The sequence below is a fragment of the Micromesistius poutassou genome (genome assembly GCF_964030765.1).
Source record: "Micromesistius poutassou genome assembly, chromosome: 15".
NCBI lineage: Eukaryota > Metazoa > Chordata > Actinopteri > Gadiformes > Gadidae > Micromesistius > Micromesistius poutassou.
The window spans coordinates 6520328-6534893 of NC_140285.1; the positions used below are offsets into that span (position 1 = coordinate 6520328).

Sequence of the window (14566 nt, forward strand, 5' to 3'; positions counted from 1 at the left end):
ACAAACTCATTGATTCCTTTGCACATTGTTTGTTCACATACGCACTTTGTTCTGCTGCAAAAAAAATACATATATACTTATTAAAATCAAGCGACACTGGAGCCATTATTTTTCTTTGATGCATTTGTATTATATTTTATACAGTCTATGAGCGAGACTTTGTGATATAGTTAAATTTGCATGCCATCTATTCGCATCCAATTAGGAAGGACATGTAAATATGTAGGTGTAAAAGTGGGAGGGACGTTTGACAACTGGTGGTGTTTTGGGTAACACACCTGTTCTACAGCACACTTTACTAAGAAACCTTAATAACGCGATTTACACTGTATCTACAAGAAAGATAAGTTGGCTTTATTAGATGATATATAGCCGTAGGTCAGGGTGCGATGCAATACAAGATTATTATATAAATGTTTGTCATGAGACATCAAATTCGGGAGAGTGACATATTTGGTATCGGATAGCCACAATGTCGAAAAACGGCCCGTTCGTTGATAGACGTTAACAGGTGTACAATGGAAAATGACCTTAGACTAGAATCAAGCTTGTGGGTCGGGAAAAAAAGGTATCAAGCTGTTCTGACAGGATGGCATTTCCAATGGACCGAAGTTGACAAGAACAATCGCGAAAAGAAAACGAGTAAGTAGACTATGGTGTTTTCATAGGTGAAACATAACACAAAGTTTAAATGATAGTATAACCTGTTCGTGCAAGTATTGACAAGCGTGCCGACATCCAAAGTATCCTTCTGAAAAAATATTTGCATGAGAACTATAGGCTTATCAAATGATTAGAAAGGCACACAGCCTATGCTGTAGGCCTATCAGGATTCATTTCCATGTGAAAATAGCCAGACAGCCTGACTTGAGATATGTTTTATTTAAAAACAGAATAATCAAGATATATAATGTCTATACCCTATTCAACGTGTTTGAAACATACATTCATTTCTTATTCGATACATTTCAGGGTTGGATATATAAGCTATTCAATAAATGCCTTCAAGTAGGATGAAAAACAAGTCAAACAGCACAAACACGAAACACAACTTGAAGCTGGGCTAGTTTACTCATAACAAAGGGGAGAATGCAGAAACCACTTCCCAGCATGTGCACGATGAAAGAATGATAGATTCTGTGATAAACTTATTGTGTGTGTGTGTGTGTGTGTGTGTGTATATATATATATATATATATATATATATATAAAAGCTATAATAGATAGTCTTTCTTGTAATCTAACCTAATCAGTGAAATTCATAGTCTTACAAAACCAATGGAAAACACTATATTTATGTTTGTCTTAATTTCCTCTGTAATGGATCCTTGAAATGTATCTCTGCCCAAAGCTTCGGTGCCTGTGTCCGAGTTAATTGGATTAGCGAAGGGCCAAGTAGAGATACTGCCTCGCAAATCAGTTGAAGACACCGACAAGGACTTTACAGGTATGTTCGAGGGAAGATAGTTAATGAAGTTAAGGAAGTTAATGACGGATCCAAGGCTTGCATACAACCCTGCCTCAACCGATAAAAAAGCCCCATTTCACGTCTGTCTGTGAGTCTACCTGTCTCCTTGCTTGTCTTTCAGTTTTCTATGTGAAACGCAGCAGCAGTGGTGGCTCTTATGGGTTGCTATGGCAGTTTGGACGGATCCAGTTCAGCTGCGCAAGTCGGACCCTCAGGGACCAGTGGACCAGCCACCTTAGAGCGGCCCTTAAAACTCACAGTAAGAACACGTACAGTGCAGCAAACAAACCTAGTGGTTTATAGACTGTACATACATCTGAATTATTATTGATGTTTTGACATATGATTGGGAATCTTTAAGTTGGCGAACCATATTGTTGCTATTGTGTACACAACTTAGCGCTTGGTCATCTATCATCCTTAGGCCCCTCACGGCCCCACAGGCTGTTGGTTTTCATTAACCCGTATGGAGGTAAGAAGAAAGGAAGACACATCTACCACTCTCTGGTCGCCCCTCTCTTTGAGCTTGCTGGCATCACCTCTCATGTAATCGGTAAGACCAGCTATTGTATACGACATTAGCAATGCATTATTACACAATAAAAGGTTTATATCTGTGTCCTTCATTCACAATACAAAAGTATTGTATTTTCAAATTAAAGAAGGGGAATCGTTGTCATCCGTCCAGTGTTCATACTTTTCTTTGACGTCATTTTCTTGTTGATTTTAGTGACTGAGCGGGCTAACCAGGCGAGGGACCACCTTTTGAAGAAAGACCTGTCAGGCTTCGATGGGTGAGCTACTCCATGTCAATGACACGTGCCCGTGTAACCACTGTGCTACGAGAGGATTACAGCAGCTAAGCTCGATGGGAGATGGTTTCATGACAGAGGCCTTTGTGTTTGTTCACAACAGTGTGGTGTGTGTGGGCGGAGATGGAATGTTCAGCGAAATAATGCACGGCATGATTGGCCGAACCCAACAGGAGGCGGGCCTCTCTGAGAATGATCTCAATGTGACGCTACAGCCCTGTCACCTACACATTGGCATCATCCCTGCTGGTAATGTAGTGCATATAAAGCATTTGTTAACCCGGATATTGACCATTCAGGATGTATCTGAAGGTTCCTGATGCTGTATTTTGTGGAACCAACAGGTTCTACAGACTGTGTCTGTTTTGCCACCGTCGGGGTGAATGATCCTGTTACTTCTGCTTTGCACATTATCATCGGTGAGGGAGTTCATCCTCATCAACTCTTCTGGTTCACAAATAATAACACAATTACGATTCAAAACCGCTGGTCGTGACATCTTTGCAACGTTATTATAATTAACATTTCTGAATCATTTGACGTTATTTAAAGAGCATTTCGTCCTCCTCATCCCCAAATTTCCCATCTGGAATTAATATATCATATCTCACAATGCTTTGCAGGAGATTCTCAGCCTCTGGACGTGTGTTCGGCCCACCACCCAACAGAGCCGGTGCGTTACTCTGTGTCTCTGTTGGGGTATGGCTTCTACGGGGACGTCCTGGCTGAGAGCGAGAGGCATCGCTGGATGGGCCCCCTCAGATATGACTACTCAGGTGCGGCGCACGCATCCAACATGCCAAGAAGCCAGTGCAATGATGAAATTATGCATATGGAGTCAGAGACAGAGTTAACAAAATAATTGTGTGCAAAAACCTACTGCGAAAACCAATGTAAACCCACGATATGTTATTGATTTACTGATTAAGTGTACATTATAGCCTCCAGACCGCATCTCTGTTGGTCTATATGCTATATGTTTTGTAAAAACTCTTCCTTCCCCTGCCTTCCACAGGTGCCATGGTTTACCTGAGCAGTCGCAGCTATGCAGGCGTAGTACATTACCTACCAGCCGACCCCCTGCTCTCCAGCCCCCGGGACAACACACGCTGCCTCTCAGGGTAAAACAATCGACACTGAAGTGCGTCGAGATAGCACTCGTTTGTGGAGGTTAGGGTTAGGCTTAGCCAATGTAAAGGTAATCATAGTTCAGTTCAGCTTTGGTGATGTCTCAATGCTACACTTAACAGCCTAATGACAGACAAAATGTGTACGGTCACTGCACATGTCTCACAGTGAGAACCGGTCCTTTTTTGCCTAAGGGGAACCCTCATCAGTTCATCCCGTTTAGGATGTGCTACAAGGAGAAGGCCAGTTGCCCTCTGTGAACATAGCACACCAAGACCAGGTTCTAATATTGCTGGCCGTGGCATACGATTCCACAAATCAGATTAGACAATGCCTCAAAAAGCCTTTCACCTAGTTTTTGCTAGAGAACAAAAGAGGCAACTGTATCTGGCAATTGTTGTTATCATAATTGTACTGCTACCGACTTCTCTGGTAACACTGTAGCTGTGCCAGCCGCACCAGACACTTGGTCGTGTTGGGTGAACCTCCAGGAGCACAGGAGCCATGGCAACACAAGAGGGAGAAACTTGATCTTAGAGAAAGACGACACCAGGTGTCCCGCCGTTGTCTGAGGGCTCTGTAGCTACCTCTGCCGTTGTTACCAGATAGTCAAGGTCAAATAATGCTTTTTAGGTAGCTGGCACAATATTGGGCTACAGTAATGTATCCTCTGTGTGTGTGTGTGTGTGTGTTTAGGTGCAGTGTGTGCTCCAAAAGCACAGAAAGACTGTTCCCCCACTCTACAGTCTCGGAGTCGGTGCAAAGTTTCCAGTGCAGCCAATACAGAAGTGACCATAGTGAAGGTAGTGTGAACCCCCCCCTCCCCAAAACCACAATATTAACAGAATGAATAAAATTGTGTCTAAAATCTGACCTTATTGCTTATCCTAGTGTGTGTGTGTGTGCTTTATTGTGTGTGTGTGTGTGTGTGTGTGTGTGTGTGTGTGTGTGTGTGTGTGTGTGTGTGTGTGTGTGTGTGTGTGTGTGTGTGTGTGTGTGTGTGTGTGATCTGTTGTCCAGCTGGCTGGGTCAGCGTGGCGGGCAGGTTCAGGTGTGTGTCGTTCACCTGCATGTCCAGCTCCTGTCCCAGGAGTCCTCTGGGCCTGTCCCCCTCCGCCCACCTGGCAGACGGGACCGGGGACCTCATCCTGGTGCGGGAGAGCCACCCACTGGGCTTCCTCAAGTTCCTCCACAGGCACACCAGCAGTGAGGACCAGGTAGGCCCCCTGAATAATGGCCGAGAAGGCCTGGTGGGTTGAGTTGAGTGGGGCAATTAGTGGTGAGAGGGTTGGACTCCCAAACCAAAGGTTCAGGGTTCAACAACATCCACAGTTACTGTATGCATCCTTGATCAGATACAGTGGAGCCGAACCAGGAATTATTTCTATTATGAAACTGAATTTTAAGGGTATGAAATGCTGGTGTTGAACAACCACAATGTTTAAAGTGAATTGTTTTAGTATATGGGGAGTGTGAAAGCCTTATTATTTCGGCAAGGTCTAGAGCCCGGTACATATACAGAGAATGTCATTTTGAATGCCCGATGGCTACATGTGATGCCGTTCTACTTCCAAAGAGGGACTGACATGGTTTTGTATTCTTGACAGTTTGACCTTCCCTTTGTGGAGGTGCACCGGGTAAAGGCGTTTCGTTTCTCTCTTCCTCCCGGGAAAGAAGAGGACAGTTGTGAGGACATGGAGAGTGAGGCGGCGAGGGAGCGAGCGAACCAAGAGAGTCCAGAGTGCGGGATGGACAGTGACACCAAGAGCAGGACTGGGTCCCAGCAGCAGCTCACCGATAGGGCCAGGGGTGCGTACAACGCGAGGGGCGATTGGAGCCGTGAGAAAGCCCTCTTCTGTGGCCCTTGCTGCAGTGAGGCCCCGTCTGTCTCTGTGTGGAACTGCGACGGGGAAATCCTGCCTTTCTCAGAGATCCAGGGCAGGTGAGAGGGAATTTTCACAAGTGTGTGTGTGTGTTACATTATTGAAATCCTAATAACTGTAGTAACATTTGTAACTTGCAGACCTACACCTACACACCGGGTTTGTGTGTGTGTGTGTGTGTGTGTGTGTGTGTGTGTGTGTGTGTGTGTGTGTGTGTGTGTGTGTGTGTGTGTGTGTGTGTGTGTGTGTGTGTGTTTGACTCATTTCCATTCATTCTATCTCCCCCCCTAGGGTTCACGGTCAGTTGGTCCATCTATATGCAAGAGGCATCGAGGACAAGGCTGCCTGTGTGGGCTGAAGAGAGAGGGAGAAGAAAGAGAGAAATGGAGAGTTATGTTATGTTCTCACAGATAATGGATTTAAGTTACCAAAGTGCAACCATAATATAAGCTGATGAAAAGATGTTGTGTTTGTAATATAAATGAGGAACAGGATTGAAGTTATAAAAACAACGGATTTCAGGGCAATGCAGTCTTATTAGACCAAGGCATTCCTCATATTTTAGACACACTTCAATGATTTCTATTTTTCTGCAATATTCTGTAAGATAATTTATTCATATTGTATTTTGTTTGATATACTATGCTGCTCCATGGCTCTAAATAAAACACTTTAATATGCTTTGTACATAAAATGTCACAAAAGACATTCAAGTGGAAATATACCTCAAACTCTCTTACTATAGTCACTTAAATTTTAATTTTTTTAAATAATATTTTCAACCAGGACTAATGCATAAGAAAGGAAGAAGAAGCAATATTTGCAGAACCAACCATGAAAGCCTTCATTTGTCCTTTGTGATGTTTTCTCTGTTAACTGTAAACAGTAGCCTGCCGATTAAAGCAACCAATCATAGCTTCCACTTCAAGAGCAAACAGCACAAAGCAACGTAGAGCCTGCAGGCGCTCTGTGTAGGAGGAAGTAAGGCAACAGGGGGAACGTTCAAGTCAAAAACTGATCAAATAACTGACACTGAATAAACCTTAAGTTTTTATTTACAATTGAAATGATACCACTTCAGAAATCAGGGACGATCAGTCAGCAGTGAACCTTATTTCCACATACATTTTTCAAATGCTAAGATCGGGACAACAGGGAGTGCAATTTTCTTTCTACAGTGAAAACTAGTAAATCCAAAATACCAGCAGTGAATGACTGTCGGAGGAAGTGGTCGCTGTTAAAGACATGCGCTGTGGGGCTTCACCCACTTGTAGGTTCCCCCGTAGCGGAACCCCACACTCTGCACCAGCTCGTCCGCCTCCGCCGGGCCGCGGCTGCCGTGACGACCATGAGAAGATGAGAGGGGGTTGGAGGTGATCAGTAATTACAATCCAATCAATAAAGTTTTTGAAGAAACATTTTTCTACAAAAAAAATCATTTATTTTTTATGACATTTTTGTAGAAACACAGAAACTAAAGACAATTTACCAGAGCAACATGCGGTTTAAGGCTTTAAAACTTTGCACACTAGCAGCCTCTCATGGCAGAACGGCCTTTTGCTGTGAATGTGGCGTAGATTTTATTTATTTTTTATTTTACTAAAACAAAACACCAAATTTGTTCTCAACTTTACTGAGTTGTGATGTCACAACCCCTCATTATAATTTCCTGCCATTTGTCGGCATTTGATGAGGGGGCATGGTTCCCTTGGTCGAATGAGTCAGGGGTGCCTCCCCCTGCCTAGCTGACTCATTTGGTACATTCTCATATCCTGGAATCATTGTAATGCATATGGGCTGGACAGAGGGGGTTAAGGTAGAGGGGGGTTATTCATTATTGTATTATACTGTAAAGTATTATTGTTTCTACATTATGAAATGTACATTAAACAAATGTGCAACAAACTTGTATGAACTTTAACTTGTGTGTATATACATACATTGGAGCGTGTGTTTCTGTGTGTCTGTTCATTTGGTAGCAGACAATTTAAGAAAATTTGAGATTTCTCTCAGAAACTACATAAAGTTTCCCTTGTATGGCACAACAGATTTTACTCTTACTGGTACCCTGGAGATCCAGAGTCCTCGTGAGAGCACAATTTGAATTTGCTCAGCGAGTCACTCTGGGAATGAGCAATATACTCATTCCCTGATTCCCCTGGCCAAGAACATTAACCAATCACATCGGTGTATCTGATATAGGCGGGCCAAGTGTTGCTCTTTTACTGATTGTATTCAGCAAGTCTTATCTATTGGTAAGCTCTGCTGGTCTCGATACATCACCCCTTGTATTCTTCTGATTGGTCGTAGTGTTATCCAATTGCGTGCAGTGATATTTTCAAATGCATGCTTGGTGCCGCCCCTCGAGTTGGGCCATTTTCATTACTCGTGCCAGACCCTACAGCTTTCTAGATGTGGGTCTGGATTTGTGGATCTTACTGGCAAATCACACTACAAATTTGTAGAATTCAGTAATTTTGAAAAAAGTAATTTTGTTAATTTTTATTTTTATATATAAAAAAACAATCGAGAATGTGTTGTGAGTAGTGTGGCCCCATGCTACGTCACGTGTCTTTACCTTCCATAGGTGTAGGGGACAGGTGGGGTCTTCTGGCTCTCGATGTGGTGCAGCAGTGGGGTAAAGATCCGCCACGCCTCCCGCAACTCATCACTGTTCCATGAAGAGGATATGTATACACCATCAAAAGGCTGCTTACTGATCAAACACACAATACATCAGGGGGCCGGAGTAGTTATAAGGGGTTAAGGCTCCTAGTTTGAAAAAGGCAGTGGGTTCGATCCCAAATGTATCTGTAGGCATCCTTGAACAAGAGGCCAAACCCCTACCTGCTTCCCCATACTTTCCTTCCTCAGAAAACAATGATCAACATAACGCCTCTCATTTGCTACAGTGGCATGCACTCACTCAATCACAACTGATGTGTTCAATTTAAGACCCATTCGTATCCACCATTTGCAACCTCTAATATTCCCATCCAAATGTCAATGTTCAAATTAATGTTGAATTACAGAAATCGTAGCGTATGTATACAGACCAAAAATCACAACCAACAATCGCATTCAATGTACAAGGACATTTAGTTGTCAACTATGAGCTATACTTTACAGACTTAATCACATATTTATACAATTTATAGATCAATCAAGGAACATCATCACTTGACAGTTGGCTACATCATGCTACAAAATTATAATTTTGAAAGTACCTACTGGCACCTAACACAATATATGCAACTGTATTGGTTGCAATCTGCAAGCTCACCATTATTGGCCACCTACATCCTACACACTGCACCTTTAATGACATGCAACTAAATTCACTCAATGTCTCTTTGGATAAGGGCATCTGCTAAATAGCAATTATAAACTCAATCATATTTTTTAATGAATCATTATGGTAAAAAATTGTTCTATGCACCTGCGGACAAAGTGCATCTGACTGCCACAGAACACGTCCAGAATTAGTCTCTCATATGCGTCTGGGAGCTTCACATCCTAGGGGATGAGATGAGAAATACAAAATAATTAGTATTGATGGACATGCCAATTCCATGGTCCTCTATGCTGGGGAATTGGCATCATCCCATCTTAATAACAACGAGGGGGTTAACATTGAGACAAGAAGATTGGGGACTTGTTGCAGGTTCTTTGTCCTCCTTCCCCATGTTAAGTGTCACTGATCGTTCCTGGCTGTACACCTGCAGTTGGTTGATGTAATCTAAGCCCACTGCTTGGATTACAGTGTGTTTAGAAAACACTCTAATGACACGGTGTAACGCAATCCATTTCTCTTTTAACAAAGTATGGGAAGTGTGTTGTTGCTGTGGTAGTTGCATCTGCTTACAATAAGCACAATCATAAAAACACAAACAGGACACGTGTGTGTGTGCTTGTGTGTGTGTACGGTATGTGTGTGTGTGTGTGCGTGTGTACACACGTGTGTACTGTATGTGTGTGTGTGTGTGTGTGTGTTTGTGCTTGCAGGCGGTCAGGCCCTTGCCCTTGCCTTGTATCTGCTCTTGTAGGTGAGGTCCAGCTCTGTCTCCTCGGGGCTGAAGTAGACCCCCGGTTTCTTGGTGGTCATCTTCAGGTAGATGGCCTCGTCGGGCTGCACACGGACCACCAGCTCGTTCCGCATGCAGCGCTCGGCGAAGATGTCGCCGGGGACGTCGGTGAACTGCAGCCGCACCTCGGCCTTGCGCTCGTTCAGCGCCTTGCCGCAGCGCAGAATGAAGGGCACACCTGATGGGAGGACGGGGGGGGGGGGGTGGTGGGGATGGGGGCACAATGGAGGGCAGAGTTATGCTGAGTTATGCTGCATTGGTCATGGAATCGGGCGGTAGAGGGCAGACGGACCACCTTCTAGATGGCAGGGGGAAATTTTTTTTACAAATAGGGTTAGGGTTAGGGTTAGCCCAAAGAATTGGCAATGCGGCAAAACGTAACACGCATGGTGATGTGTTACTATGGGGATGTCGTGTTGTTTACGAAGATTGGAATAACATATATTGAATAAAATGATTTAGTTTTTCATATTGTAGCGGGTGTTAGTTGTAACTCACTATTGTTGTGTGCGTCCCCTTTAAGGAATGGTGCGTAAGTATTTATTCTAGTGATGCTATTTTTCTTCCGGCCTCACCTAATTTAACCATCCAGCTCTCGTCCACCAAAATGACTTACAGTTTGCTGTCTACCAGATTCATTGTGAACAGAACCTGTGAAACAGTCAGCAATTTTGCAACGTGAAAAAAAAAAAAAGAAGGTCCTCACCATCCCATCTCTCGTTGCGGACGTAGAGCACCGCCGTGGCAAAGGTTGGCGTGCAGGAGCCCTTGGGCACGGTGGGGTCGTCAAGGTAACCCAGCTTGGCCGGGCCCTGGCCCTCGGGGTCCCCGACATACTGACCCAGCACCACGTCCGCCATGGCTACAGGGGCCACGCACTTCAGCACCTTCACCTGCAGCCGCCGGAGCGGAGCGGAGCCACGCCCCAGAGGAACACACATCACCCCTGTGGGTCACTTCACCCATACATGATTTGTAGATTTGAGGATTTCCGTTTGACAGGATGTAAATCATTAACACGTACCTTCTCATCCCTCACGTCATCTGAACTGGTGGAGGCCGGCTTCTCCATGGCAACCAACGAGAGCATCTGGAGGAGGTGGTTCTGCATCACATCCCTAATTCACGAAGGGACAACCATTTGGACGATAAGAAAAAATAATTTATTCCATCGGTCATGTCCTCAGATACCTGCTCAGTTCAAAACAAGCTCTCTCTTTCCCTCTCTCTCTTTCTTTCTTTCGCACCGGATGATACCGAAGTCATCAAAGTATCCCCCGCGGCCCTGGGTCCCAAACGGCTCCTTGAAGGTCAGGACCACCGCGGCCACGCTGCTCCGGTTCCAGATGGGGCCGAAGATGCGGTTTCCAAACCTGCCCATGAGGAACGCAAAGAAATGACATGACAAACACGAACACAGGACACATCACACATCACAGCACTCCATAAACCGTGACCCCCCCCCCGAGGAGCCCGTGTGGAGGCGGGTCGTGGCACCGTGGTACCTGAGCACCATCAGGTTCTGGACCATCTCCTTGCCCAGGTAGTGGTCTATGCGGTAGATCTGCTCCTCTTTGAACAGGGAGGCCAGATGCACGGACAGCTCCTGAGAGCTCTGGAGGTCGCGGCCAAACGGCTTCTCCACGATCACCCTGGTCCAGCCTCTGCATCGACACACACAGGAGGAAACGGATGGGTTGGGTGAACGTCAGCGAAAATCATTTTTATCGAGAGACGGGTGTATCGTTATACATGGGGGGCGAACGGCGCTCACTTGGGGCTCATGCAGAGCATGCCGATGTTGGCGCTGACGGGGTGGTAGACGGTGGGCGGGAGCGCCAGGTAGAAGAGGCGGTTGGCAACGCCCCCCCCGGGCAGAGAGGACAGATGGGCGTGGAGCCGGGAGAAGGAGCCCGCGTCATCGTACCGGCCGCTCAGGTAGGAGTTCCTCCGGAAGAAGGCCGACAGAGACTCACCCTCATCCTCTGCAACCTGATGGATGCAGAAAATTACAAAGAATTTTTTTTGCTATTTTAACATGTAAATTAAGCATTCTGGTGTACTCCCAGAAGAAAATAAAGGGAAAAGACAACATTTTCTTATAGTAAAAATGGCACATTTATTAACCCATAAACTGGTCAGTTACGACTGAGCAGTCCACTCCAGGACTGGAACGACGGGGAAAGAAACGCGCGCTGTGGTATATCTTGATAGCGATTGGTGGTCGTGGAACATGGAACGTGGAGTCATTTGGCCAAAGATTTTTTTATTGTGAAGATAGCAAACTTGTTTCTCGCTCATTATACAGTCGGTTATTATCAGGGGTGCACATAACTTTTTTAGTGAGTTACTCATTTGAGTACCAGGAGATGGTGTTTGGTACGCACTCCACACGTAGCGTCGTTTTGATAATAATAAAGGCGATTAATTAATTAATTAATTAATTAATTAATTAATGATAAGGGGGGGGGGGGGGGGAGAGTGTTTGGTTGCGGTCGGGCAGGATTGTTGACGGGGGGGTCCAGTCCGTCACTGCCACGGAGCGATAGGATGTTTCACAGTGACAGATATTGCGATCAGCTGATTTTGCGCAGTTCTCCAGTGTGCGTGCGGTGCACACAGCGGTGCACACAGCGCTCCGGCTCCGTTTTGCCTTTTTTTTTTTGCAGGTGGGAAGACGCAGAAGTAGTACAAGATACACGTGTAGTTTTGTTTTGAAATTTAAAAAAATATATATAAAAAAAAAATTTATATTAAAAAAATTATAAAAAAATTAGATAAAAAAAAAATTGACCTGGCAAAGCATCTTTTTTTTTGGACCTGCGTGCGCATCTTTTTTTTTGGATCTGCGTGCATCTTTTTTTTGGACCTGCGGGCGCATCTTTTTTTTGGATCTGCGTGCATCTTTTTTTTTTTTTTTTTTAAAGATGCGTGCGCAGGTCAAATTTTTTTAATATATATATATTTTTAATATAATTTTTTTAATGTAATTTTTTAATATATATATATATATATATATTTTTTTTTTTAAACTCCCCCGAGTTTATTTTTCGTCCTCCTTGGTCTGTTGTTGTTCTGGGATGCACTAGCTTTATTTGCACTCAGTGGCCCATCCTTGTCGGAGGCCTTCTGTACCTGTGAGGTAGAATGGAGGGGGTCCGATTTTTCTGTCTCTCATTTACTCCCGTCTCTCACTCAAACATACGCGCACACACAGCTCCAAGTTGTCTCTATACTATATTTCTGCTCCTTTCTCCCGTCATAAGAACATTACTGTATGTAACCGTGGCTATGTTGCGTGGCTTTCCCACTAAGATAGCTTTCTTTATAAAACATTAGTATTCATTTTGAGTGTTTATCATGTCACAGAAACCACAGTGAATCCTGTGTATCTGTGCCCCGCTGTGGTGTCGACAGCAAAGAGCTCCGGTACCGTTACAGGACAGCGGTGGTTTCTTTCAGCTTGTAATATTCCAATTTTAGCGAAAAACACACATAACATTAGCTTGAAAGAAAAAACTGTTTAAGGATGCTTATCTTTGCGTGAATTTTGGGATGACTCGTCTACCAATGACTTCAAGTTGGTTGTGTTTTAACCGGTGATTGTTGCGCCAAACTGTTCAAAAGGGACACTTGCTTGCGACGCAGCAAGCGCCTGCTAGTTGACCTGCCGGGCGGGACGATCAGTACTTCCCCACATAAAGAGCTTAGTTCTGATTGGATCGCTTCCCAAATCGTCCCGCTTACATTTTCGTCTCGTTTTTATTCGTTACCGAAAGTGTCAAAAGATTTCGTCGTAGTTTATTATTTAGTTATCGTCTCGTTTTCGTCAGACTGTAGGACCCCCCCCCCCCCCCCCCCAATGTTTTCTCAATGGATCTCCACGAATCACACAAGTGGCCAATTTTGTTTAAAAAACCCGGCGAATTTCGCCGAAAGGTGACAGCGAGAGCAGAAGGAAACTGAACAGGGTTCATTACCTCCATGTAAGGGAGGCATGCTTTTTTGATGTCCTCTACCCTCAATTTAGAGCGGGCAAAGCCAACAAAGTGCGTGTTCTCCGGGAGGAGACCGTCTCTGAACAGCCACCTGTGGAAAGCAAGTCACACAACTTGTGAAAATAATGTCATGTAGTCAGAAGGTTAAGCTGCTCCCCAGCCTACTGATGTGGGAACTGCAAATAGTACAAACCAGTCTACTTTGAAAGCGGGTATTTCCAGGTGTAATAGTAATGTGTAACACTCACCATAGTGTGGGGTAGATTTTTTTTTTTGCAAGATCTCCCTGTTGAAACGGTAGAAAGCGTATCAAATTATTATGACAATGGCTTTGTTTGCTTTTTTTGTTTTGTATTGCTGCCACCATGACAGCTATTGAACAGGGTCCAAAGTTTGAATGAATGAGTTAAACTGTTAGCGGCCACAGTGTGGGGCAAGAGCAGGGTACTGTTTGTGTAGTGTTGGGTAATCCTGAGACAACACCCACTATGAGGGGGAGGACGACGAGGAACAAGGAAGTTTCTAGTTTATATCCAGGATTATAGGTTGAATAAACAGGATCTGGTCTTCAAAGAGATGAGACGTGGACGTTTTAAAGAGAGCTTTCAATAGACTAGACTAGATAAATGTTTCACCTATGTTTGTAAACTCATTTGAAGACTGACTTGAGTCACTAATGTGGCAAGAGAACCAAGTTCATGACCAAATACACTTTATATTAAAACCTCTACGTTCTCACAGGCCTCAGTAAAACTTCATTGCAGTTACATCACAGCCAGGAAACACGAGTATTAATTTCACTCCATGCCGTTGTACTCACGGAGGCTCCCAATATGATGAAGAGGTGGGCGCTACCCTCATTGGACGGAGCGTCTCCATACAGCTCCCTCCTAAACTGTCCAAACACCTCGGAGCGAGTGAAATGCGCAGAGCTCATTTTCCCCAGACTGTTCGGCTTCCCTCTGCCTCCGCCTATACCAATTTTCCCTTTCACCACTCGATTAATAGTTTCTATGTGGTAATGTCCCAGCTGACCATCGCAGAACAAACAAACCCTCAGTGACTCATTGCTGCCCCCTATAGTCAGTCCAAATAATGTCTTCTTGGATAATGCTCTTGTTCCCCACCAGACACAGTACGTAGACAGACACCCCTAGCCTATATTCCATCGCCCAACATGAAGATAGATCTG

General features: G+C 44.5%; 2 protein-coding genes across 3 annotated transcripts; one reads left to right on the forward strand and one right to left on the reverse strand.

The window, feature by feature from the left end:
* Positions 1–50: 50 nt before the first annotated feature.
* Positions 51–6106, forward strand: LOC311359899 (ceramide kinase). The gene is made up of 13 exons (XM_084479933.1): positions 51–642; positions 1352–1447; positions 1590–1727; positions 1893–2021; positions 2199–2262; positions 2384–2529; positions 2625–2699; positions 2904–3056; positions 3296–3401; positions 4105–4211; positions 4429–4625; positions 5016–5350; positions 5583–6106. The coding sequence occupies exons 1-13, from the start codon at positions 519–521 to the stop codon at positions 5647–5649; spliced, it is 1737 nt and encodes a 578-aa protein (XP_084336059.1). The 5' UTR covers positions 51–518; the 3' UTR covers positions 5650–6106.
* On the reverse strand, positions 5415–14355 carry LOC311359897 (glucose-6-phosphate 1-dehydrogenase-like). 2 transcript variants are annotated; one of them, XR_014638316.1, is made up of 14 exons: positions 14195–14355; positions 13623–13660; positions 13357–13465; positions 11151–11368; positions 10882–11040; positions 10624–10749; positions 10401–10494; positions 10083–10269; positions 9319–9554; positions 8731–8807; positions 7870–7962; positions 6494–6625; positions 6125–6258; positions 5415–5645 (listed from the first exon to the last, which is right to left on the reverse strand). XR_014638316.1 is itself a non-coding variant. In XM_084479931.1 (12 exons), exons 1-12 carry the CDS (start codon positions 14309–14311, stop codon positions 6529–6531), a joined length of 1551 nt encoding a protein of 516 aa, XP_084336057.1. In that variant the 5' UTR covers positions 14312–14355; the 3' UTR covers positions 6329–6528. The 2 variants fall into 2 exon arrangements, 1 of the variants encoding a protein (XP_084336057.1); XM_084479931.1 differs by lacking the exons at positions 5415–5645; positions 6125–6258 and having other exon boundaries at positions 6329–6625.
* Between the last annotated feature and the right edge of the window lie 211 nt (positions 14356–14566).

What these genes read in the sequence shown, in the direction of transcription:
- LOC311359899 (XM_084479933.1), top strand. Translation starts at nt 519, where the DNA reads ATGGAAAATGACCTTAGACTAGAATCAAGCTTGTGGGTCGGGAAAAAA. An exon ending in CATTGGCATCATCCCTGCTG is followed by an intron (nt 2,530 to 2,624) that starts GTAATGTAGTGC and finishes TGGAACCAACAG; the next exon opens with GTTCTACAGACTGTGTCTGT. An exon ending in CCTCAGATATGACTACTCAG is followed by an intron (nt 3,057 to 3,295) that starts GTGCGGCGCACG and finishes TGCCTTCCACAG; the next exon opens with GTGCCATGGTTTACCTGAGC.
- LOC311359897 (XM_084479931.1), bottom strand. Translation starts at nt 14,311, where the DNA reads ATGAGCTCTGCGCATTTCACTCGCTCCGAGGTGTTTGGACAGTTTAGG. An exon ending in CATGCCTCCCTTACATGGAG is followed by an intron (nt 11,369 to 13,356) that starts GTAATGAACCCT and finishes TGCATCCATCAG; the next exon opens with GTTGCAGAGGATGAGGGTGA. An exon ending in ATGACGTGAGGGATGAGAAG is followed by an intron (nt 10,270 to 10,400) that starts GTACGTGTTAAT and finishes CGGCGGCTGCAG; the next exon opens with GTGAAGGTGCTGAAGTGCGT.